At 43.2% G+C, this 25,465-nt stretch overlaps 1 protein-coding gene across 2 annotated transcripts; it reads left to right on the top strand.

Moving 5' to 3' along the window:
- The first annotated feature begins 8,376 nt into the window (after positions 1-8,376).
- LAMP5 (lysosomal-associated membrane protein family, member 5) lies at positions 8,377-24,900 on the top strand. Of its 2 annotated transcripts, XM_011998602.1 has the most exons (6): positions 8,377-9,063; positions 9,624-9,796; positions 10,173-10,304; positions 10,429-10,534; positions 12,199-12,387; positions 24,016-24,900. In XM_011998602.1, exons 1-6 carry the CDS (start codon positions 9,000-9,002, stop codon positions 24,192-24,194), a joined length of 843 nt encoding a protein of 280 aa, XP_011853992.1. In that variant the 5' UTR covers positions 8,377-8,999; the 3' UTR covers positions 24,195-24,900. The 2 variants fall into 2 exon arrangements, with proteins under 2 accessions (XP_011853992.1, XP_011854002.1); XM_011998612.1 differs by lacking the exon at positions 10,173-10,304.
- The last annotated feature ends 565 nt before the right edge of the window (positions 24,901-25,465 follow it).

Below are 25,465 nucleotides of genomic sequence, written 5' to 3' on the forward strand. Positions count from 1 at the left end.
GGTTTTGGGCAGCACTTTGTCAGATGCCCTGAACCATGTGGTGTTTCCTGGCCCTCTAGAGAGCTGCGGCTTTCCTGACAGTCTGGTCCGTGAGAGCGTATTCTGCTGAGGTGCACCCAGATTTGGGATTCTTTAAGATCCCAGATTTGAGATCTGTTCAGTGCTCTCCAAGACCCAGCCAAGGAGGAAGGCCTTGGAGTGGAGTCCAAGTTCCACTTCTTGAGATGGAGAAAGATTCTGGGAAGCTGAAAGGAAAAAACTCTTAGTTACTGCCCAGAGGCAGGAATCCCCCCGCAACACCACCCTTCTCCAGTTCATCTGCTCACCTCTCACCCAAACTTAGCCTCGGACTTCCCACTCTTCTCATTCCCTCTGACTCCCGCTTGAGCCCTGGGGCAGGGTGTCAGGACAGGGACATGCAGCCTCTCCCTCCCAGGGGATACACGACTTTCTTAATCTTGCTGGAGGGTCAGACAGAAGGAATTCAAGCATTTCGATGCGCATTTCCCACCCACCCTTCTACAACCCTCCCTCACCACTGCCCCGACTTTCAACACCTATTCTGCCTCCTTGCTCCAAACTGGTTGCTGTGGCACGGTGTTGGCCCTTAGCTTCGCAGTGCCCCGAGGCTCAGGGCGAGCACCGGACCAGAGTCCAAGTTCCCAGTCCACGGGGAGATGCGGACTTTAGGTGGGCTCGGAATGCAAGGAAGGTTTTTGCGGCCCACATGCCCCCAGGGCTCTTTCCAGGAATTGAAAGGGCGAGTCCTTTGCTTCCGCAGCCTCCGGTGGGAAAAGATGCCACCTGGCGCAGTGCGGGCGGACTCAGAGGCCCCAGGCGCCCCCGGGAACTGCCACTGCACTCGGGGCCCGCGCGCGGTCCATGGGGACAGGGGGCGCGGTGCCTGTGCTCAGACCATAAAATGGAAAAACGGATCATAACCTCGCGATGAGGGGAAATTAGTTTTTTTCTCTAAGAAATGTGTCCTTCCCTAACCAAAATCCAGCACCTAGGGCCGCCTACCCCTCTGTCCCTGAGCCCACCCTCTCCCTGCCGGTATAGCCATCCCAGGTTTCGGCCCATCAAGTCGGGAAATGAGATGATCCATCAGCGCCGGGCTCCCGGGAGCTGCAGCTGGCCCCAAGTGCGTAGCCGGAGGCGTCCCCCATCTGCGCGCGTCCCCAGAGTCACCCGGGAATAACTGCCCCGGCGCCGCCGCCGCAGCCAGGGCTCCCGACCTCCGCGCGACCGGTGTTAGCTCGCTTTGCCTGCTGTGGCTTTGCTGCTCTGGGCTACAAGGCTGGGCTGGCTTGGGTTGAGATTCCCGGGGCTGCAGGCGAGGCGTTGGCTATAAACTTCCATAGACCCTGCTATTTCGCTGAAGAAGAGGAAAAACATTGGCCCCGGAGAATTAGATAATCCTGGAGAGGAAATAGATTTGGGCCTAGAGCCTGCCGGGTTAGGTGCCCACGCGGGGCTGCTGGGCTAAAGGACACCTCTGATGGACAGCAGAGGCCTGGGGGATCTCACAAGCAGGGGCAAGGCTGGGGCACCCCAAATCTGCTTTTAAGTTGAAACAGCCCTAATGGTTACCTTGGAGAAAAAAGTAACCGAATGGGGTGTTTTCATACCCTTATTTTGAGGGGCTGTTGAAAAAATCCCCAGGGCGTTTATCAGGTGTGGGGCTTCCCAGAGTTCGTATCTGGCCCTCACTGGACCAGGGGAGAGAGGCCGGGGACAGGCCACCCTTAAGCGCAGCCAGACACGGGGTCTTACCTCCCGCCTGCGGCGTCGGCAGCGCACCTGGCGGGCTGCTGGACCCGGACATGCCGGGGTGCGCACCGGAGCTCCCAAGCAGCCTCAGCGGCGGAGACCTTCGCCGGGGGGCGGGCCCGCGGTTTGTCTCGCGTTAAGGCGGAAGACTGTAGTTTTCTTCCAGTTCCGATCTAGGGTGGAGAAGTCCTTTCTCCCGCGCCCTCATGCCCAGATTGGGGAATGAAAGAACGGCAGAAAAAAAGTCTTAACATAGCCCAGAGCCTCCAGCAGCTTTGGGCGCCTGAAGGAGTTGGAGGTAGGAGGAGGTGTGAATTTCAGTCCCTCTTCTCTGGGCATGGAGCTTAGCTTAGCGAATAGAGACCCTACAGAGGGAACATCAATGAGTCAGTCCACCTTCTCTCCTGGTCCTGGGGCCCGAACCCACTCGTTTCCAGTGCTGGCGCCAGCCCCGCGGAAATACCGCTTCCTCTGAGTACGCGCCTGGGCTCTCTGCGCGCCCTTGGAGCCTAGTTGGCAGTCTCTGCTTCGATCTCCTCTGAGCGAGCAGAATCTATTGTCCGTTTGGAAAATCTCCTGGGGTTGTCCCAGGACCAAATTGCAGCAAGGATCCCCGCGCGCCCCTGGCCCTGGAACGCAGTATCCTCCCCATTTTACCTGGAGGCTAGACCGTTGGGGCTTGTCGGGGGAATTTTCCTCGGCACGGATATTGTGTTGGCGGTTTAGAAAAGAAAAAGAAAAAAAGAGAACCGAAGCCTCTGTAACCTGGTCTCCTTCCTCTCCTCTGTTTAATACCCTGCCTCCCCTAGTAGTCTCCAGGCTTTTCTCTGGACAGGGTAGGGACCCGAGAAGCCCGCGGCCAGTGATCGCAAGGGTCTGTCTCATCGCCCATCCTCCCCGCCCCAGAGCAAGGTTGCCAGAGGCTTCCCGGGGCATAAGAGCTCCAAAGAAAGTCTCAGAGGAGCCAAGATACGCTACTAGGAACTTTCGTCCCCCTTTAAAATTGTCAGATAGACAAGTAAAAACAGTAACTAACTAAGGGAACAATGGACTCTTGTGACAGGTGTAACTCTTCTAGGTACCCGAACACTAAAGACCCCGTGGTTCCTGTCGCCATGGCCCGAACATACTCAGCTCCAGCCCCGGGACTGACCTCTCTCCCTGAGCTTTGGAGCCCGTGTGGACCTTGCCTTTGCAAGTAGGCATGAGTTTTATCATCCACCGCTATACCCGGAGCAGCTGCTCGAATGTGCCAAACAACCCAACTCCGGTGCAAAGCGCTGACGTCTTTCCCAGGCTGAGGACATCGCGAGGCAGGGGTGCAGGCAGCGAAGCGCCCAACAGTAGAGTGCATCTTCCTTCCTGCCGGCAGAAGCTGTCAAGTCTGGAGTCCGCAGTGGGCGCACGTGCCAGCCCAAGGATACTGAGCCATGAGCAACCAGGCCAACCTACCGCCGCGCCATCCAAAGGTAACGCCACAGACCATGGTCCATGTGTCCTGAGCAACGCACACTTCCTGCATGTTCAGATATTAAATTTTAATAATGAAATTCCGAGCACCCACCCACATCATCTAAAGGATATTGCTCAGATTACTTCCCTACTAAGATCACTCAGAGGCTTGGGGCATGTAGTCCTGGAGCGATCCTTTAGGAAAGGTATGTCGAAGACCAGAGAAGTGAAGCCACTCCTTCCAGATGTTGTCGCTAATAGAGTAATACAGTCATAACTAACATATCACTTCTTAGACTCCCATCCCATTCGCCTTTCCAATACACTCTCCTCTTTGGACTACCTTGTTACTAAAACATCTTGCTACGCTTTCACAATGAGAGAGAGAGAGAGAGAGAGAAAGAAAGAGAGAGAGAAAGTCCTCAACTTACATCAGAGCACCCCAGGGAATTCCAGGACTCCAGCTACAATGCCAGCAAAGCTTCAATAGGAGACAGTGGACTCTGGACTCAGCTCTCACCCTCCTTCCCAAAGGCCATTAATATAAATTTTCCTTAGTTCCAAACACATCTTCAAGTTAATATGCAGATAATTTCAGATAGACAATTAAAAGAGTAACTTGGCCGGTCACGGTGGCTTACACCTGTAATTCCAGCACTTTGGGAGGCTGAGGCAGGCAGATCATGAGGTCAGGAGTTTGAGACCTGCCTGGCCAACATAATGAAACCCCGTCTCTACTAAAAATTCAAAAAATTAGCCAGTCATGGTGGAACACACCTGTAGTCCCAGCTACTCAGGAGGCTTGAGGCAGGATAATAGTTTGAATCCAGGAGGCAGAGGTTGCAGTGAGTGAAGATTGTGCCACTGCACTCTAGCCTGGGCGACAGAGTGAGAGTCTCAAAGAGAGAGAGGGAGAGAGAGAGAGAGAGAGAGAGAGAGAGACTAATCAAGGGAACAATGAACTCCTGTGATATCTCAGAGATTTTTAGGGTACTGCATTGTCACAGAATTCAGGTAGCAAAATATGTTATGTGAGACACAGCTTGTCTAACCTTAGGCCTATTGTGACAGATGTCATTTCTTGGAGAACAGACTTATTAAAGATTTTTTAAAATCCTCAAATGAGTTTTAATTCAACCTTACAGAAAGGTCCCCTGCCCACAAGTTAACAAGGTTTTCCTCACTGCTGAGATAGCAGAGTGAATTGTGTATCACTGACCCAAAATGTAAGACTGACCAAAACAGTTAACTAATCACAGATTCAAAAGACAAAAATGATTTATTTGCTACTGAAATTTTGAGGAATGATTACCTGGCCCCTCACCATTTACTTATTCAGGGTTTACTATAAGGATGCTCTTCTCTATATTTCCCTATGCTGAAGGCAATTCTTCTAAATGAACTCATAAATGATATTTTTTTCAGGACTTAGTGTGAACATAGCCAATAAAAAGGCCATCATTCTGGTGGTTTATTTCCTCTACTGGTTACCCTTATTGCAGAAATAACCATTGTTTCATTAGAGTAGATGTAGGAGACACCAAAGAAGTACTAGGATGAGGGAAATTATACCAAGGGCATGCAGACTGAGTGCATTGGAGCCTAAACTCAATTTTCCTATACTTTCCAAAGATTCTAGAGCTTAGCAATGTATGCGCAAAATATTCTGGTGCATACATTGCTCAGGCAGACACTTATTTTTGTACTCTTTGCTCTGGATCTAAACCCTTGTGGAATAGAAACTGAAAAATAATTCTTGTGCATACATTTATTTTTCAGTTTCTATCCCACAAGGGTTTAGATCCTAGAAAGGGTTGCAAAGGCCTTCGAAGGCAATGATTAAATGAAATAATTGTTCTATGAGAAACTGAACACAAGAAAAGGTTTTGGTGAGTAGAAAGTCTGGCTTAACAGCTGTGTGCATCTTGCTTGTTTAAATTATTTCTGCTTCTGTTATTCGGGTGTGCTTCCATTGTCTGCGTCTGGGTTGCAGAGGGATGGCTTGATGTCTGTAGGGACAACAGAGCAAGGAGTACATTTTTACACTTTAGTGTAAAGTGGACTGAAATGCCAATAAACCAAATTTCAGCTGCAACAAAGCCCAGCCTTTTCCTTTTGACGCTCATGAATATGCCTTTCTTATTAGGATTGTTCATTAATTTTCATAATTTTGTTTCTTGATTCTACAAAAACAAGTCAATTGCTTGCACAACCAAGTATAAAAAGATGCCTCTAACAACTTGAAAAGTTTAATTTTATTTAGAATAAATTTTGCATATACCATTCTTTTACATATGCCATATGTGGGTAAATTATCAAATAAGGAAATAAAATAGGGATTCTATAGTACGTAAGGCATTGTGAATTTAGGGCCTAATTTGCTTTTTATTGCAAATGGATAAATATGGACGGATGAAGAGTTACATCTTTGCATTGATTCCCTATTCAATAGATATTTCTTCTATCTGCAGCCTTCCTTCCACCCTACATCAGTTTGTCAACTTCTTTCAAGACTCACCTTCTCCAAGAGGCCTTTTTTGGTCAATTTCAACCACTCTCCCACCTGGGATGCCTGTCTTACTTTTTCTCCCCCTAAACATTTATGCAGACACTGTGCCAGGCTAACTGGCATCTTTATGTAAATTATTATTTTCTCTCATCTAAATTGAAAGTTCTATGCAGGGGCCTCTTCTTGCACTTTTATAAAGCAGCAACCACACAATGGCATGAGATTCATAAAGGCTAATTCAGTAAGTATCTATATGAATGGAAAAACAGCCTTTGAAGGACCTAAAGGATCTAGAGGAGATCCCAAATCCAGTGTATTTAGGTCACATCACACCGTAACAATTTCTATTGACCACCAACAGCAATAATAAAATTTGACACAGTCACCACCTATGCAGGTATACATATTTTTGTCAATTTATCCTACCATCTTTTAGACTTGAGAAATGAAAAATAGAACAAATTCTGGGAAACATTGTTAATATATTAAAATGCAATTTAATGGTTAATTTTGCTCCTTGATCACCTCTTTGCTTATTTTAGAGAACCAAAGACTTTTTTCAGAATGATTAGAAAGATATTTAATTAACGTAAGTGAAAGTTGTAGGTATAATGACCCAACTCCTATTGCAATGTATCATAGTGGATAAGATGATAAATTAATGGGCATTTGTTAGCCATGTTTAAGATTAAACATTAAAAAGTCATTGAACTGATTGTGCTTTGAAAATAATCCTCCCCCAAAAAAGGGTTAAAATTGCTTCCTTTCTTTTTTCAACTCATTTGAGTACTCTAGGGTACACTCTCCAGTGTCAACGAAGAGATCATTTATATCAGGTGTAATTTTCAAAGGAACAACCATCTGATCTGTAAATCAACTACAACATTTTAAAATCAATGACCAATGCTACTACTCATTTAATCTTTTATCATTAAGGCAGATGATAATTAATTCATTTGCTCTTTTAGCAACTTATGTAATGAAGATATCTGCAATAACATGTCACAAGAGAAATTGTCATAATCTCTTATAGGTATCTCTCCTACTTGTGTAATGATAAATATCTTTTGGTTTTCAAAACATCAAGCATACCGGAAGTAGTACATATTCGGTTAGTGTTTATGGATCTATTTGTAATTTGTTTAGAATGCTTTTATATTCATTGGCCCATTTGGTCTAACTAGCCATCCTCTGAGTTACTGTACCAATTTTACAGATGAGAAAAAATAAAATCTTTAGAAGATCACAAAAGTAATAAGTAGTGAATCTTGAACTGAAATCTACTAATTTCTGTCCTCATAAAATACTGGAGAGAGAGAGAGAGAGAGAATAAATACTTCATTACATGTCTCATTGTTTTCCAGTTTTCCATTACTGCAGGAAAATAAGTGATTAATAATAATTGCTAACATGAAAAAATGTAACACATACAAATGTTATATCTTCCACTTTCAACTGGTAATAAATGACCTTATATCAATCTTCTGTATAAAATCATTTCTGTTAAGTTCTCCTGTAAAATTTGTACCAATTCTTCTATATATAGTCATCTTTGTAAAGCTCTTGAGAAATGTTTGGATGAAACACTGAAATATAAACGTGAAAGTCAAAATGTCAAAGTATAGTATCAATTTTAATATTACTTTATAATTTGAATTGCTAGTGATCTAATGATTGATATAGGAATATGTTTGAAAGCCAAAGCATTATATAGATACTTTGTGGCAGATATGTCAGAATGTGATTATATTTAAAACAGCATTCTATAAATTTCAAGAATGTGAATTAATGATAGAGATTTCAGGTTTCAGATTATTATTTGATATTGAATAAAGATTTTTATGGAAATCAAAATATGGAGTAAAAATATTATGTAAGGAGAAATGAAGATAATCTTTACAGAGTGAAAGCATGTGATTTTTGTATTTTAATTCTAACTGACCATGTGACATTTGGGAAGGTCATTTAGTTTAGTTGAGCCTCAGTTTTGGGGTATGTAAAACCACGGTAACTCATATCTTTCCTTGCCTACCTTCTAAGATTGGAGAGAATCAAATTAGATAATGCAGGTGAAATACTTTGCAATTTTCCCTTTGATATGACACTGTTTTATAACATTATATTACTGATACAACATTTATTTGCATCATGAAATATCTTCTAAGGAATAAAATATTTGGACATCACTACAATTGATGAGGACTGCATGTGTATTTTTGAAAGCTGTACTCTGATTTATAGAGCAAAAATAAAAAATAAGCAAACTACCAAATATGTAAATATAGGAATTAGCCCAGTAATATTTGTTTTTCTGTTCCACTAGAGGCTTTAGAGTAGTATCAGTGTGTGTTTTTCTTACATAACTATGTGACATTATTTAGGGCATAATTCTAAAATTTCTGTCCTAAGAGATAATGGATAACTCTCAAAAACTTCTGATTTGCTTGCATCCCTTCTTGGCAGAGTGGTCATGGTATAATGCAAGAGGATAGGTGATCCCAGAGTTCAGAGTCCTCATGCTCCCGGGAGCAAAATTTACAGGAAAATAAGCCCACATGGAGCTACTGCATTGTCTGATGGCTTCGTTTTAGGAGGCGTCAATTTTACTTTAAACCCATGAGCTCATTGAGAGCAAAGGAGAGAAAGGGATGTCTCCAAATTCAGGAAACTGTTGCCATAGCATTTTCTCTTCTCTATTCCTACATAGCCCTCCTCCCTCAAAGCAGCAACAATTTTTGCTCCACCGTTTTCTTCCAGGAACCAGATGCATTTTCAGAAGACAGTACTCCAGTGGTATGGTATCTACACCATGTAATAACTGTACCTGATAAGGAGATTTAAGAAGTCTGAGGGTGGTGTTAAGTTTCTCAGAACAGACGCATATTTGCGGATGCAATTGCAGAACAGGAAACAGAACCAGGGAGAATTTTAGGTACCCCCAAATCTCATTGGCCCTCCGCGCAAGCCAAGCCACAGCCACTCCTGCCGCACAATCGGATTGCTTTCAGCACTCGCAGCCGTGGACAGCTCCCTCGCCGCGCGGTCCTTTCCTCTGCAGTGAGCTGATTTGCTCTGCCAGCAGCTGTCGGTGCCGCACTCCACACGGAGTCCTAGCCAGCGCTCACAGAATACGCGCTCCCTCCCTCCTCCTCCTCTGTCCCCCGCCCCTCGCTCACCCCGGCCCACTCCAGCGGCGACTTTGAGGGATTCCCTCTCGGGCGGCCTCTGCAGTAGCACAGCTGGCCTCATTCGCTGCACTGCGAGTATGGATCTCCAAGGAAGAGCGGTCCCCAGCGTCGACAGACTTCGAGTTCTCCTGATGTTGTTCCGTGAGTAGCGATTTGGCGACGGGGAGAGAGGACGGGATGCACTCTTTGCAGAAAACAGAGCCGGCAAAGTAAAGCCAATTAGCTTAAGATAAAAAAATATGGCCCTTAATGTTTTGCTGGGTTTTTTTTTTCTTTTTTTTTTTTTTTCTTTTAGGGGAGGAGGCAGGGCCTCCCCCGCCGGTGGCAGGGAATTCCCGTGAGAGCCATACACCTGTGTGGCATATTGCAGACAGAGCCTAGACAGGCCAGCTTCGTGAAGTCAGAGCATTGGCAAGAAATACTTAGTTTAAAATCCCAAGATGTGGAAAACGGTCAGCTATATTACAAACAAAGTCATGATTTTTAAATTATCTTTAAAATCGTATTTTCATTATTAATTAACAGGGAAGGAATGAAGCTTGTTAGACCCGGGCTGGAGAAACGGCTCGTAGAGCGCGCAGCTGCTGGTAGAGAACTTTGTCACTCCAAAGCCTGCAGACCACTGTTTCCCCACCCTAGCGCCCAAGGCGCGTGGGCTCTCTGAGTCCTGAACTGATGGAATTGTTTTGTTTGTTCCGCAGATACAATGGCTCAAATCATGGCAGAACAAGAAGTGGAAAATCTCTCAGGCCTTTCCACTAACCCTGAAAAAGATATATTTGTGGTGCGGGAAAATGGGACGACGTGTCTCATGGCAGAGTTTGCAGCCAAATTTATTGTACCTTATGATGTGTGGGCCAGCAATTACGTAGATGTAAGGAATCTTTTCCCCCTCAGCTTCCTCCTAGGGCTCCAGGGCGAAGGGCACCCTTCCTCAAGGCCCTTCGGAAATCTGGGTTGCCCGCCTTCTTCCCCACACCCCTGCAGGCTGCTCCCGAATGCTGCATGGGGATTCCAGCTTGTAATGCCTTCTGCTCCCCTGCCTGCTTTGAAAGTAAACCCCCTTCTCTCCGCTTCCCTATCGGCCGGGGCTGCACGTAGAGCATCTAACTGCATGTTCCCGGAACCTGGGATGCGCGCGCGCAAAGGAGCGCCCAAGCGTGCAACCCAGAGTTTGGACGCGCTGCCCTTTACAGCCCCCGCCCCAGGGCCGGGCGAGCTGAGGGGGCGCGGGGCGTCTGTGTTCCCAGCTGATCACAGAACAGGCTGATATCGCACTGACCCGGGGAGCTGAGGTGAAGGGCCGCTGTGGCCACAGCGAGTCGGAGCTGCAAGTGTTCTGGGTGGATCGCGCCTACGCACTCAAAATGCTCTTTGTAAAGGTAACTCCGAGCCCAGCGGGCAGAGGGGACACAGGCTGCGCGTGGGTGTGGGAAGTGGCGGGCGCCGAGTTTAAGAACCCAGACGCTGCGGGGGCGATTGAAGCGCGCCTCCCTGGGTCAACAGGAAAGCCACAACACGTCCAAGGGACCTGAGGCGACTTGGAGGCTGAGCAAAGTGCAGTTTGTCTACGACTCCTCCGAGAAGACCCACTTCAAAGACGCAGTCAGTGGTGAGTAGAGGCCGGCATGGCTGGGGAAGGAGCCTGGGAACTCGCAGAGCAGACTTGGAGAGAGAATTCCTCAGGGTTTTGGAAACCGTTCCAGGCTTTGCGCTCCGAGGCCAAGTCTTTCTCGGCTTGCTCTTTAGGGCGGAAGAGGCGGGAGTGCCCATGAGTCTTCTGGGTCTCAGGCCTTGTAGATCCGCCAGGAACCACAGGCATGGGTACCCAAACGTCACCCGTGGCCTGATCCTAGATGAGAAGTCCTTTGAAGATCTGCCATTCCCTGGTGCTTCAAAACGACCTCTTATGATTTGGCCTTTGAAGGACCACGGAGAAGGGCAAAGCTGCGTTTTAATTTTCTTCCGCACCCTGGTTTTGTTTCTTATACGCTAAAACTGCAAGGGGGCAGTGCGACTTTCCTTTTCGGTCAGGATGTGACGGCCTTCAGTGTCTTTTTGCGCATGGCAGCGTGGCTCGCACGGGATGTTCAGTCATCGACTGCAGCCACCTGAGAGTGGACTCTGCACCATGTATAATTTACTAGCGTTTCTGGCCCATCCCTCTGACAACTTACCCAGATCCTCCTCGGCAAAAGGAGCGTTCATCCCCCAAATAACAATATTCCTATCTGCAGAAACCATCAAAGACCACATTTAAATTTATTTTATTCTTTATAAGTTGTCTGTTTCACTCTTAATGAGGCCTTTCATCACCCAGGCACATGAGTTGGGAAAGGATTTTTAATGAATACATAAAAATGCATGTGTCATCTTTCCCTTTTCACCCCTTTTTGTCATCACTGTAAAAGGAGGATTTTTTCTTTTTCATCAAAGTTTACATGCAGGATGTCCCCCAGTTAAATTCGACCAAAAAGGAAAAAAGAAAACTCAAACTTAGGTCAGAAAAGGAGCAATGGGACACAGGCCTTCAGAGGGGATGTATGTGTGTAAGGACAAGCATCCAGTGGACCAGCAATCTGTCCGGCTTTGTCAGGCCCATGTGAAATGTAGAAAACCAAGTCACTGTTCCTTCTGTGTCTTTGGAATCTCCATCATTAGGGATTTTTTTTTTTCTTTTTTGAAATGGGTTCTCACTCTGTCCCCATGGTGGAGTGCAGTGGCACCATCATAGATCACCGCAGCCTGGAGTGAGTTACTGGGTTCAAGAGATTCTCCCACCCCAGTTTCCCCAGATACAGGCCTGCATCACCATGCCAGACTCATTTTGTAATGTGTGTGTGTGTTCTTGTGTGTATTTGCAGAGATGGGGTCTCACTATGTTGCTCAGGCTGGTCTAGAAATCTTGGGCTCAAACGATCCTCCCACCTTGACCTCCGAAAGTTCTGGCATTACAGGCAGGACCCACCATGCCCGGTCTAGGTTTTATTCAGTAACAAGGGTTGAGTTTTTAGGTATCACTCTCCTCTTCAAAACAGGAATTCCGAATTAATATTGAAAGAGCCCTGGCTCTCAAGAGAATAGGTGTGTTTGTCTTTCATCACCACTTGATGCCATTTGTAGAGCCCTTAGCCCTACAAGGGAACAGAGAGGACAGGAGGGGTGTGGGGTCTGAAACTGAGAGGCAACAACCACCTCTCTGGCACATTAGGTTAGGAACAATGAGAGTTCTGCCAGCAAGCGGGGCCTAACTATTGCTTTGGGATCTTGCTGTAGCTGGGAAGCACACAGCCAACTCGCACCACCTCTCTGCCTTGGTCACCCCCGCTGGGAAGTCCTATGAGTGTCAAGCTCAACAAACCATTTCACTAGCCTCTAGTGATCCACAGAAGATGGTCACCATGATCCTGTCTGCGGTCCACATCCAACCTTTTGACATTATCTCAGATTTTGTCTTCAGTGAAGGTAAGCTGGTGGGGGATGGAGGGGAAGAAGACCTAGTTTATTTCAGGAAGGATGGGAGAGGGACCTACCAGGGCCCCAGGATGTTACCACTTGGATTTCCTCTAGGTTGAAATGACACTGTCTGTCTCTTTAATAATTTTCAAAGACTAAAAAAACAATAAGCTGAATGTATGAACTTTTCTCAGTAGTTCTTTCTTTCTCCCTCCCAACCTCCTCCCTGTCTTCCTTCACTTTAGTCCTTTCTTCTCTATCTCCCTTTGTTTCCTCCTTCTTCTTTTCTTTACCTTCCTCCCTTCCTTCTTATATTTCATCTTTCCCTCTCTCCCCATCTTCTTTCCTTTGTCAAAAGATGAACCTTTATAGGGAGAAAGATTTAAAAAGCCACTTTGGAAAAAACTGTAATTTTGATGCAAACTTCCCAAGGGGAAAGCAGCTAAAATCTTTAAGAAGTTAGTTAATCTAGAGAGCTACAGATGGGGGAAGGGCCTTTGCTTTTCTTGGCTTCAGTTTCTTCTTGTTCTCTTGGATACTTCTAGCTGAAGCTTCTGCTGCTGTGAGTCCAAGTTTCTGCACATCCAGAATGCAGTGGGGGTGGGTGTGTATGCATAGGTCTTAGACCCACGAAGTCTTTCCACCAAGCACCCTCAGGAGGAGGATGTCCTTAAGCTCCAGGGAGGGAAGGGTTCCTGAAGGCTGAGCCATTTAACCCCAGCTGCTTCTGCTGAGTGTGGAACAAGGCTGTCTCTCAGTGTGTGCAGCCCCTGAAAGGGGACCCAGCTGTGCTGTGGCAGGTTCAGGTCAACCACATTCTTTCATTCTCAGCACCCCCGCAGAGGCAGGGCACAAGGGGAGTCAAAATTTCTGCAATTTGCTCAAGTCCGGCAACAATTTACATTAGGCAAGTGTGGGATAAGTGGATTCATGTCATTTATTCTCTCTCCCTCACAAAGGAGGTTATTACATTTTATATTCTGTTTATTCTACATGGATAAAAAAATCAGAAAAAATTTTGATTGCTTTGTTTGTGCCTTTCTTTGGGTTGGAGACCCCCAGGTGAATACAACAATTCCAATGTTCAGGATATTAGAGAATCTCCACCTTTTTCATCTATGATCATTTTCCAAGATATCTAGCTTTCATAAAATGCAGCTTCCACTCAACCTATTACTGAACAGAATGCACCACCCTCCACCTTGATTATTGAGAAGGCATTTAAGAAGTCCTAAGTTAAATTGTCTTCAAGAAAAGGGCCCATTTCTTATTCATTTTTATATTATTAGCACCTAATATACAGTGCTTGGCATATTGCAGATATCCAGTTAACTCTGACTGAGTTTATATTTTGATGGTGTGGATTTAATTAGTAGAGACTTCCAAATGCTGCCATATCATGCAAATCAGAATGTCATATATTTAGTAAAGCAATGTCACACTTACCTGTTCAGGTGTAAGGATAGGTTATCCCATGTTAATGTATTTTCTACAAAGTTGGAGCTACTAAACTGTGTCAAGACCTTAACAGGTTTTTAAAATCCTTTTGTTTATGGAAGTATTTATAAAATGTAATAGTGTCTTTCTTAAACTGAAAATATTAAGCACAATCAAATATTATTTGACTTATTATGATTATTGATGACAAGGAATTTATTATGAAAATAATTGGACTATGTAATGTCACTTCCTAGTGCCCAGGACCCTGCCATAAATGTTTTTGAGTTTATATGGGTACTCTTAATAGTTTATTATGACTTTCTAGTTTTTGCTGATTAGCTGTTACTAGGCATTTCTTTACTTCTTGTTACCACTGGTGCTATAATTGCTGCTTCTCCTAGCTCCTTACCATTCTGTGTTATCTCTAAGTCATTGCTTAGAATGAGAAATTCTTCAAGTGAGAAAATGCTTCTTCACTGCAGGCTGAGACTTTAGCTCAAAAGCCTGATGGCACCAAACAGGCTCTGGCCTGAGAAATCAAACCTCATAGATTTTTAGAACTGTTTATAAAGTAAGAATAAATAAGCACTGAATAAGGAGCAGAGCCACTTTCCTAAAACTCCGTACAATTCATTGCATGGAGTAAACGGTATCTTTTCTTTTAAAACCCAATTTTGATCCACTTCAAATAGATAGAGAGTTTATAACCACATATAACTTCCTAAATGTGAATAGAGAAGTCACAAACAAATGACACTTGTCTCACTCCAGGCTTTTCTGGCTAATAATTAGGATGTTCTCTTGTGTATGGTGTCCCCGGGCTTACCCCTTGACATTCCTGGGAGGTGGCAAGCCTCATTCAGAATCACACACTGGATCAGTGTGCCTTTGTGTGACTGCATTTTTTTTGTTCCTGGCTCCTCCTGTCTGTGCCTCTCAGCACCTGCCCCGACTGTGTTTTGTAAGAGATCATTATTTTCGATTTGGTGGAATTTTAAAGATTCCTTTTGGTTGCCTTTTCAGGATCTAGCACTGGGCCTTTGTCCCCAGAATAGAAGCTCAGGAGGCTTTTAGTGTGTGTGTGTGTGTGAGTGGAATATGCTTGCATGGGGAGGGAGTATTATGTCATATATCTGCACACCTACTGCAGGGGTGTGTCTGTGTGTTCGTGTGTGTATGTGTTTGTGTGTGTGTTTGTGTGTTCATGTGTTTGGACCGTGGCCATTGTCCAGCACAGCATAATGGTTTCCTGCAAAGAGTCTATTCCTTGTGTAAGGGGGTCATACCTGGCAGTCTTCACATCTGTCTACTGAATAGACTTTATAAGAAAATCAAGAAAGGGTCCATAAAGTCAGTATGTGGACACTCACAAAGGCTGAGAGCAGTCCAAATGGAGGTTGACATCTTTATCACACGAGTCCCTTTAGTGCATTGTACTTGGCTACTACACTGATCCCCAGACAAAAGTCTCAGCCCAGCAATCTGCTCATGAACCTTCAGCTGCAACGTGCAATGACTGTGGTGATATTGTTAGCACTCAGAGTTGGGTTCACTTAGGTCTGGGAGTGGGCCCCAAGAAGCTCTGTTGCTAGCAAGGTCTCAGGTGATGCTGCTGGCCCATGGAGCACTATAGAGAGTTTGAAGGATTAAGGGCACAATACGCTCTTTGGAAGACACTTGGACAAGGTTTTATGAGAAGGGAAGCCCCTCACAGTAGGAGACTGTCCAGAGGGAGGCTTATGGGACTGTCATCCAGAAAAAGAAGAGGACAAGGGAATGGCCAAAGCAGAGGGGCTTTGGAGAGGGGTTTATGAGTCTAGGCGACATCTGCTCAGCGGCACAGCAGGGAGTCCATGGGTCCCAGAGCTTCTAGAGGTAGCAGTGCCTTGGGGCCTTATAACTCCAAGGCCCTGTCTTTTCAATGGGTAACAGCTGTTGCATGAGGTTTCAAGGAGTATGCAAAGCAGGCAGGCTCTAAACAGCTGCAAATTTTCTTGTTTAAGCTATTTTAAAAATAATTGGATGTGTAAAAATGTGGGAGCTTGGTGCCAACAGGCTTTTAAGCTAAAGTCTCAGCCTGCAATGAAGAAATACACTACCTACAGGTCAATACACAGAGGCCATCTTTGGCTCATTTATTTACCAAATACACTTTGTACAGCAACTATCACCCCTGCAATAGACGCTATCACCCCTGCAATAGAAGCTATCACCCCTGCAATAGAAGCTATCACCCCTGCAATCTGAGGCACTCTGTTTCTCTTTTGGGGTTGATTACCTTGTTCTTCCACAATTAATTCTTGAGGGTCTCATCAAAGGCCCGCAATTCCCTTGGAGAGCCCCATGTGATTTCTGGCTGAGATGGGATGGGGGATGTGTCGCTGGGAGGGAACAAACCAGCCTGAGTATTCTAATAGCTTGAGTAAAAAGAAACTTTTATGTATTATGTCAGAAAAAAACATAATAGAATAGGAAGGCTACCTCTATTTCCCTTTATTCAGGATTCAGGTCTATCAGGCATTTAAAAGACATCACCTATAGGTTGGTCCCTTTTTAATTATCTCTCAAGGGGCGAACAAAACAAACCAAACCAAACAAACAGAACTGCAGAAAGATACTGAGATCCCCATTTACAATGGAGCAGTTGAGACTCAGGGAGGTGAAGTGACTTGGTGAAGGCTTCCCTCCTAGAACCTGTCTTTGAGTATCAGAGCTTTTGTCCTTAGTATCTGAGGGCCACAGCTGCTCCTGCTGAGTAGCTATCATCAGCATGTGAGTGTGAGAGGCATTTACAGAGTTTGTTGGGTACCCCAAATTCATGAGCTTTTTAATATTGTTTCTAGCATCATGATTGGGAAATGCCACTTAATCTGTATTTTACCTGGATCTGTGGGAACTTTAGTGTTAGTGGAAATGAACATGGCTTACGTTTCTCTATCCACCAGCCCCCCAGTAGAGCATCCTGTGGCAAGCTGTCATGTCACTAACGCATGAAGGGTTTGCTGATCCAGAAAGTTTTGTAGACCTGTGATTTACCTGGCACTTCCCTGTCAAGACACATGCTACCCTAGACAGCTGGTCCTCAAGGCTTCCTGAGTAAGCAGCCAAAGGGAAATAATCTGTTATGAACACAGCTGAGAATTGTGTTGAGGACTCCAAGATGGAGCCCCAGCCTTCAGCCATGGAGTTAGCCAGTCATAGAATTTCTTGCTTTGGATACTGTCCTCTGGAGACAGCATAGGATATGTCTCAGAATTGTCTCACCTGAGGGTGAGAAAACCAGTGTTTACCCACCAAGTGCCATCTATCACTGATGGTCACTGTGGAAGCATGAACTCCCTGGGACTTCTGACCTACTCTGTAGTCAAAACCCATTGGGATATATGGGACTGGTGAATGCCGAAAGAAGAATGGGCAGTGTCTGTGTCCACTACACCTAGGTACTGGGATATAAGAACTTTTTCTGCCTCGCTGAAACTTTCAGTCTAGTGGGATAGGTTATATACAATGCAAGTGGGATAGGGTGTATACAGTGCAAGTCATGTTCCTGGCATACAGTGGCATCAAACAATACTTGCTCTTATTATTTTTTTTCTTCTCCAATACTTAAATCTTTTTTTTTTTTTGAGATGGGAGTCAAGGCTGGCCTTGAACTCCTGAGCATAAGCAATCTTCCCACCTCAGTCTCCCAAATAGCTGGGTGGTGATGCCACTGTGTCTAGCGAATGCTTACATCTCGATGAGGGTATCAGCTTGTCTCCAGTCAAAGGTCTCGACAGCCCACTCACCTTAACAACTTCTCAGTATACAAAATACATTTGGCTGATGTGACAGGAGTCCAGAGCCAGCCCAGGGAACATACGGAAAGAGGGTCAAACCCTTTCTCTATCTTGCCTTGCCAAACAACAAGGGAAGCACAGCCCACAAAAAACTTGCCCTCCTCTTCAAACGGTTTCTGTCCATGGTGCTAGGAGAGCCTGCCTATCCCAAAGCTGTTCATTGGGGGTGCAATGAAGCACTCTTGTAGCTTATCTGAGGGAGTCAATATAATTTTAAAATGCTGTCGTGAAATAAAACACTTATCTAGCAACCAGTACCTAAGATAAATTATGATTTTAGTGGGTACGCTTGGGTTAAGGGTTGAGGAGACTTTTGTTGGCAACTGGCAGCCACAGATTATTCATTTATTGTTTGTTTTGTCTTCATCTGGTTCTTTCCAATGATGAGGCTGGTTTTTGTCTCTTCCAGCCGAGGCCACTTACCCTGGGCCCCTGTTGTGTGTACTCTGGAGCCTTGAGTCCACCAAGAGCAGAGGCATGAGGGACCCTAAGTCCTGTGGAGGTGGACAGGGAGTCAGGGGTTCAGGGAGAGCAGAAGCCAGATGAGGTCCGGGCTAAGCCAACAGATGCTCTTCTCCCTGGCAGAAATCAGAGGAGATTTCTGCAGATACAAAACAAGGAAGCTTGTTTTGTAATCTGTGGGTTGCATAATCAGTTTACAGTATAAGATTTTAACCCTGGGGTATATATGGTTTATAGATAGAATTCAGAGGAAAAAATTTCTATCTTTATTTTCACTAACTTCTGATTAATATTTAGCACTTCCTTTGTTTACAAATGAAGGTGACAGACCACAGTAGTACTAGCAGTACCTGTGACTGTCACCAATAGACATCATAGGTATTTTCATCTCACATTAGCTTGTGCAGATCTTGCAAAGTAACATTTATGCTTCTCACCACTTTATAATCGTAACCAACATATATGTGTTCCAATAAGGAAGTACATATGTTGCTGTATCTGAAATTCTTTTAAAAATATGTGATGACTGAATTTCACTTTCCCTTGTAATTGTGTTTATTTTATTTTTTATGTATTCATAAACATTATTCTGAGAAGGGGTCCTTAGTTTTATTATACTTGCACAAAAAAGATTACAACCTTTTCTTAGTAGGTCATGAGCAGCATTGTTTTAAATGAAACAATAGAATAGAGCAGAAATTATTAGATGCATAAAGCAAGGATAACTATTGTTTGTCAAACTTCTGCTTTAGGTCTCTGTGTGTACATATGCTCTAAGCTGCCATGTAAAATATTGTTGTTGTTTTTTTTCCCCATGGGTCACAGGCAGAGATTAAAAGCACTGTCTTAAGCCTGAAAGAGAAAAGCATGTCCTGCTTTTATGGGTTCATAATCCCTCATTTAAAACCCAGATCGAACTAAAAAAACAAAAACAAAAAACAAACAAAAAACCTTGGCGCTAGATGGTTTTCAGAATTCAGAATATTTTAGACTTTAGGAAGACTATGCAGTGCACAGTTTACAGATTACTTAAGACCACGGAAGAGTCAGGGCAGCCCCATGCAATCAAACATACTAATATCTCTGTTTCCTGTGGTGTAACATGTGAAACGTCATACTAAGTAGGATGACTGAAAACTGCAAGCAGCCTCACATTAGACTAAGTCAGGTTTTGCTGCCAAACAAGTGATTACAAAGTACTTTTTGTTTTCAGAGCTTTGCAGATTTTGAAACAGTGGATAAGAGAGTGGGCTCAGGAATTCCTTTTTATTTGACCACTTACTGGATAGGGGTTGGTAAGTGCGGGATTTAGTATTAGCTATGATACTTTTTGACATCTTTGTAGTTGGTATCCTCTATATATTGCCCTTTTCTGTGGTGTGATTAATTCTATTTTTTTCCTAACGCAACAAAAGATAATCATCTGAGAAATAAATCATGATAGCATTCTAAGGATATTTTTTCTTTCCCTTTCTTTTACCATACTGTATCAACTTTTCTCTATTTTTCTTAAAGAATGGGATATGAGACATTCTTTTTACTATCCATTTAGAAACAATACATTTGGTACTTGAGCTCCAAAGGCTCCCGTACTTAAAAGAAGTACACAGAAGACTTAAATGTGTAAGACTTCTATTTTTATAGTGAACAATGATAGAAAAGCTACTCTGTGCCAGGCACTGTGCTTGGCCTTCTGTAGTATGACATTTGACACTCACAGCAACCCTGTAAAGTAGGTGTCATCTCGATTTTACAGGAAACTGAAGCTTAGTAGATTAAGAGACTCGCCCAGGGTTGGACAGTGGAAGATCTGGGATCTGAACCCACTATCATCTCTCTCCCTCACAGTGTTCCATTACATCTACTCCCTCTTGATGTGATAATCTGGATCTATGGAACCACTAAAAGTTCATGTATATCTCTATTTCTACAACTATATCTATCTGTATATCTATTTATTCATTGTTATGGTACAAACCAAGAGAAAAGAGAAAACATGACTTTACAAATTGGTCAAGGTCATTTGGTGCCCCATTCCCGGATTCTTCCCAATCCAACTCCAACCTCCCTTCCTCCTGAAGCTTTCTTAACTCACCACCCTCCCTGTCCTGAATACCTGTAGTTGGGGCCACACAGAACACCACCTGTCCATGTTCTCCAGTGGTTTTGCTACGTAAGCTCTTGCTCCCAGACACAACTCTTTCTCCATTGCCTCTCCCATTCTGCCTAGGGAGATAGATGTTGCATTTGGGGCTCCTGGCTGATTGTGTGCCTGGGTAACTAGAGTGTAAGCAGGGAGAAGTGAGCTAAAACCATGGTCTGACAGTCTGGGTAACTATGAAATTGCTCTGCAGGGGAGAGAGTTAAGAAGAGAAGAGACACAGGATAGGGCCACAAGGGCAACCTTGTAAAGATGCCTGGGGTCTGCTCAAGTAACAGCCTGGAATGGTGCACAGAAGAGAGTCTGAAGGTCCTGAGGTCTTTGCTATTTTTTGTGAGATAATTTATTTTTTTATTTTTACCATTTAAAACAGACTTAGCCTTATTACTAAATAATTTGAAATCAGTGTATTTCTTCTTAATATTTTAAAAATTATTTGCTTCTATTCAATGTATTGTATTAAGTAAGAAAAAATTGCATGAGGTTGCCACTAGCGCCTGCAAACCAATCAAACCCTGCAATCTGTGTTAACATTACATGGGCAACAGGGTGTTATCATGAGGAAAATAAATAACCTTTGTTGTTAACAAAATTCCTACCCCACATGATCCCATTTCTATTCATTGTTCTCTTCAAAGAGGCAATATGGTATCATATTGGAGAAGAAGACCGCAATGCTGGCATCATGAAGTTCTAGGTCTGCCACTCTTTCTGATACACTGTGTCATCTCAGGTCTTGTCCCTGGAGCAATGGATGTGTCGGTCCAGTCTGACCCTCAAAGTGTTGGGACTCATTAGAATGGAATCAAATAGTGGGGGAAAAAGCTCCCTGCAAATTCTTTTCCAACCTTTTGGTTATAATAAGAAGAAAGGCTCAGTTTAGTCCTAATAAGTCCTTAACATTTCTTACCATTTGCCAAACTATCTTTTAAAAAAGCCATTTCTAGAAGAATGTCTTTTTCTATTATATATATGCATATTGTATAGATACATATACATATATGTATTTTTATACACATATACACATATGAAAAGTTGTATTTAGGTACAATTGTTGTATGCATTTAAGCATGTAATTTAATAAATATTGACTTATGAATACACCTGTGAAGCCATCACCACAATCAAGAAATCAACATATTCATCACCCTGGAAAGCTTCCTTGTGCCCCTTTGTAATAAGTATCCAGCTCGTTGAATTTTCAGATGCTGGATGAACCTCTGCAACCAGCATGCAGATCAGGAAACCAAACTGACAAACTCTCCTTTCTGCTCCACCTTGGGATTCTGCAGCCTTTTAATGCCAGTAGTTTAGGTCTGTTAAGTGCTGCCCCAACTATAGTGTTAAGTTGTTTGAGTTCTGATCAGACTTCATTTACCCCTGTGCAAACCACTTATCATCGTTATGACTTGATTACCTTATGTGTAAAATGAGTATAATAATATTGTGTACCTCAGAGGGTTAACCAGATAATCTTTGTGCTTAGAACTGACTGTTAATTTAGGGACTAGGAATGTCAAGTATACAGTTTTCAAAAGCTGTATATGTGAAAGTAAGTCTCCACTAATTATTATTAGAGAGAAAAGCTCATCCCTTTTCCTTTCTGCTGATCTCAGGCAAGGTGAGAGAAGGGACTATGTCAATAGAGATTCTGGAGGAGACTGGCATACAGTAGATACTTAATAAATGTTTACTTGGTCATCTGGACTTTAAAAACTTGGACTTTATGAAGAGACATGTAAAGCTTGTTTATTTTTCACTTGTGGCTCCTGATTTTGGTTAAAAGGACACCAGTTACCCACAAGAAGCAAATGAGCCTGTTCTGGTTTCTAGGAATGCAATTCTGGTTAGCCTGACAAACTGACCACTAGAACGTCTCCCAAGAATAGTTTTTTGTTGTTGGTGGTTCTATGTAAAAAAATGGAGACTCAGCACTACGAAGCTATCTTGAATTTTAGGAGGGTGAAAAATAAATCAATGCTGAGGTGTTGCTAACATTTGTGTTCTTGATCTAGATGTTGGTTACATGAGATGTTTGTAAAAATTCATCAAGCTCTACACTTACTTAAAAATTATAGTATAATTTACATATATTACACGCACCCCTATGTTTATCCCAGCATTATTCACGATAGCAAAGTTATGGAATCAACCTAAGTGTGCATCAACGGATGAACACTTAAACAGATAAAGAAAATGTGGTGTGTATACACAATTGAATACTATTCAGCCATTGAAAAGAGCAAGATCGTGTCATTTGCAACAATGTGGATGGCACTGGAACATTGCATTAAGTGAAATAAGTCAAACACAGAAAGACAAATATTGCATGTATTCACATGTGGGAGCTCAATAGATTGACCTCAGGGAGGTAGAGAGATACCAGAGGCTGGGAAGGATATGGGTGTGTGTGTGTGTGTGTGTGTGTTTTGGGGAGAATGGACTAAAGAGAGGTCGGTAATTGAGTACAAACATAGAGTTAGATAGGCATAAGTTCTAATATTCAATAGCAGAGTAGGGTGACTATAGTTAACAACCATGTGTTGTACATTTCAAAATAGCCAGAAGTGAGGACTTGAAACATTCTCCACACATAGAAATGATAAATTCTGGAGGTGATGAATATCCTAAATTCCCTGACTTGATCGTTACAGTGTATGCATGTAACAAAATATCACATGTATCCCATAAAAATGTATGATTAGTGTGTATAAATAAAAAATAACACAGTAATAAACAAATCTAAAATGTATGGTTTAATGCTTTTGTACCTATATTTGCAACCATGTGAACATCACCTAGATCAAGATCTACAGTATTTCCATCACAGGTGAGAGTTCCCTTGTGTTCCTTTCCCCAGATATAAGCACATTCTGATTTCTATCACCACAAAGTTAGTTTTACCTGTTCTTGAACTTCATATAAATGGAATCATACAGTATGTATACACTCTTTTGTGTCTGGCAATTTTCTGTCAGCATAATATTTCTGAGATGTACCCATTTTGTTATGTGTAGCTATAGTTCATTCCTTTTTATTAGTGACTAGTGTTCCATTATATGAATATATGCCACAATTTATCCATTCCATTTTGATGGACATTTTGGTTGTTTCCAGTTTTAGGCTATTATGAATAAAGCTGCTACGAACATTTATGTTCGAGTCTTTTTGTGTTCTTTATGTTTTCATTTTCCTTGGGTAAATACCTAGGAATGGGATGCTGCGTATGTTTGTCTTTATTAGAAATTATCGAACGGTTTTGCAGAGTGGTCACGACATTTTTCAACAGGGGTGTTACGAGTTCCAGTCATTCCACATCATCACCAACACTTGGTATTTTCAGTCTTTTTGAAACTTATATAATTTTATACAATGTATTATGTGTACATATTACTTTAATAAAAAGTTAAAAATGAATCAACAATAAAAATGATGATGATTGTGTCTAATGGTGAAACTCTGAACCTTTAAATAAATCACCTGGATGGTTTGTTGACATCTGCCAGGAATCCAATAATTAAATGTTGTCCTATTTAATTGATGCATTTTTATTATACATTATGTAGAAAGATTAAGTGTTAACCTTGGGGTTGGTTAGGGAAAACTGTTTCTGAAAAATAGTCCCAAAGCTTCCTTGAGAAATCTTTTTACTTCCATTTCCCTTTTTGTTTTGTAGAACTTATGATTCAGAATATTTTGACCAGAGCTCACTGCTTTTCTTCTTTCCCATTTCAGAGCATAAATGCCCAGTGGATGAGCGGGAGCAACTGGAAGAAACCTTGCCCCTGATTTTGGGGCTCATCTTGGGCCTCGTCATTGTGGTAACACTCGCAATTTACCACGTCCACCACAAAATGACTGCCAACCAGGTGCAGATCCCTCGGGACAGATCCCAGTATAAGCACATGGGCTAGGGACCATTAGGCAGGCACCCCCTAGTCCTGCTCCCCTAACTGGATCAGGTAGAACAACAAAAGCACTTTCCCACCTCGTACACGAGATACACCAACATAGCTACAATCAAACAGGCCTGGGTATCCGAGGCTTGCTTGGCTTGTGTCCGTGCTTGAACCCAGGGATGGGGAAGACTCTTTTGGATTTATAGGGTGAAATGGCAATTATTCTTTCCATGCTGGGGAGGAGGGAAGGAGTGGCTCACACAGCTTTCATGCTCATGGTGGCTTGGCTTTGACTCTCCAAAGAGCAACAAATGCCACTTGGAGCTGTATCTGGCCCCAAAGTTTAGGGATTGAAAACATGGTTCTTTGAGGAGGAAACCCCTTTAGGTTCAGAAGAATAGGGGTTGCTTTGCTCCCTCGGACACAGCTGGCTTATCCTATACAGTTGTCAATGCACACAAAATACAACCTCATGCTCCCTGCAGCAAGACCCCTGAAAGTGATTCATGCTTCTGGCTGGCATTCTGCATGTTTAGTGATTGTCTTGGGAATGTTTCACTGCTACCCGCATCCAGTGACTTTGCAGCACAAGAACACGATTAATGTAACTATGCAGAGTTGTTTGGACTTCTTAATGTGCCAGGTCCAAGTCAGGGGACCTGAAGAATCAATCTGTGTGAGTTTGTTTTTCAAAATGAATTAAAACACACTATTCTCTGGCCTTCGGCTGCTTTCTTGAAACACGAAAACAAAGCTAAAATGGTTTCTTTGGCATCCAGATGAGAAACAGGAAAAGATGAAGACGGATTTTGCATGTTTGCAAGAGGAAAAGTAAAGAGAGGGCAGGGAAACAATGAGGGGGAAGTTGGCTTCTCTAGGTGAAAAAAACATGGATTTTTGTTTTGGCAAATATAAATAGTTTTAATAATGGCCCTTTTGACCGGTTGATCTAATATTGCTTCTGATGCTTCTTGGTCTTGAGTTTGGCATTTCACTTTGGATTAAAAAGGTGGACTGGACGTAGTAGCCTAAGTTGAGTTCTATTTGAAGGAAAATTCCTAGAGAAATGCACATAGTTTGAATTTCATTCACTTTCTAAATAGTCATTTTTTTCCCAGAATGTCTGAGTGGGAGTAGGGAAAAATCTTTTCTTTGGTTTTAGAGTAGGATTCTCTCCCTCCACATATACAGTCTCCACCATATGAGAGGCAGCTCCTAAACTCCTCTCCCTAAGTCTTCAAACTGCTCACAATAGGGTATCCTCAGAAGTTCATTATCCCAGCAAT

The sequence above is a fragment of the Mandrillus leucophaeus genome, unplaced genomic scaffold, assembly GCF_000951045.1.
Source record: "Mandrillus leucophaeus isolate KB7577 unplaced genomic scaffold, Mleu.le_1.0 Scaffold116, whole genome shotgun sequence".
Classification (NCBI taxonomy): domain Eukaryota; kingdom Metazoa; phylum Chordata; class Mammalia; order Primates; family Cercopithecidae; genus Mandrillus; species Mandrillus leucophaeus.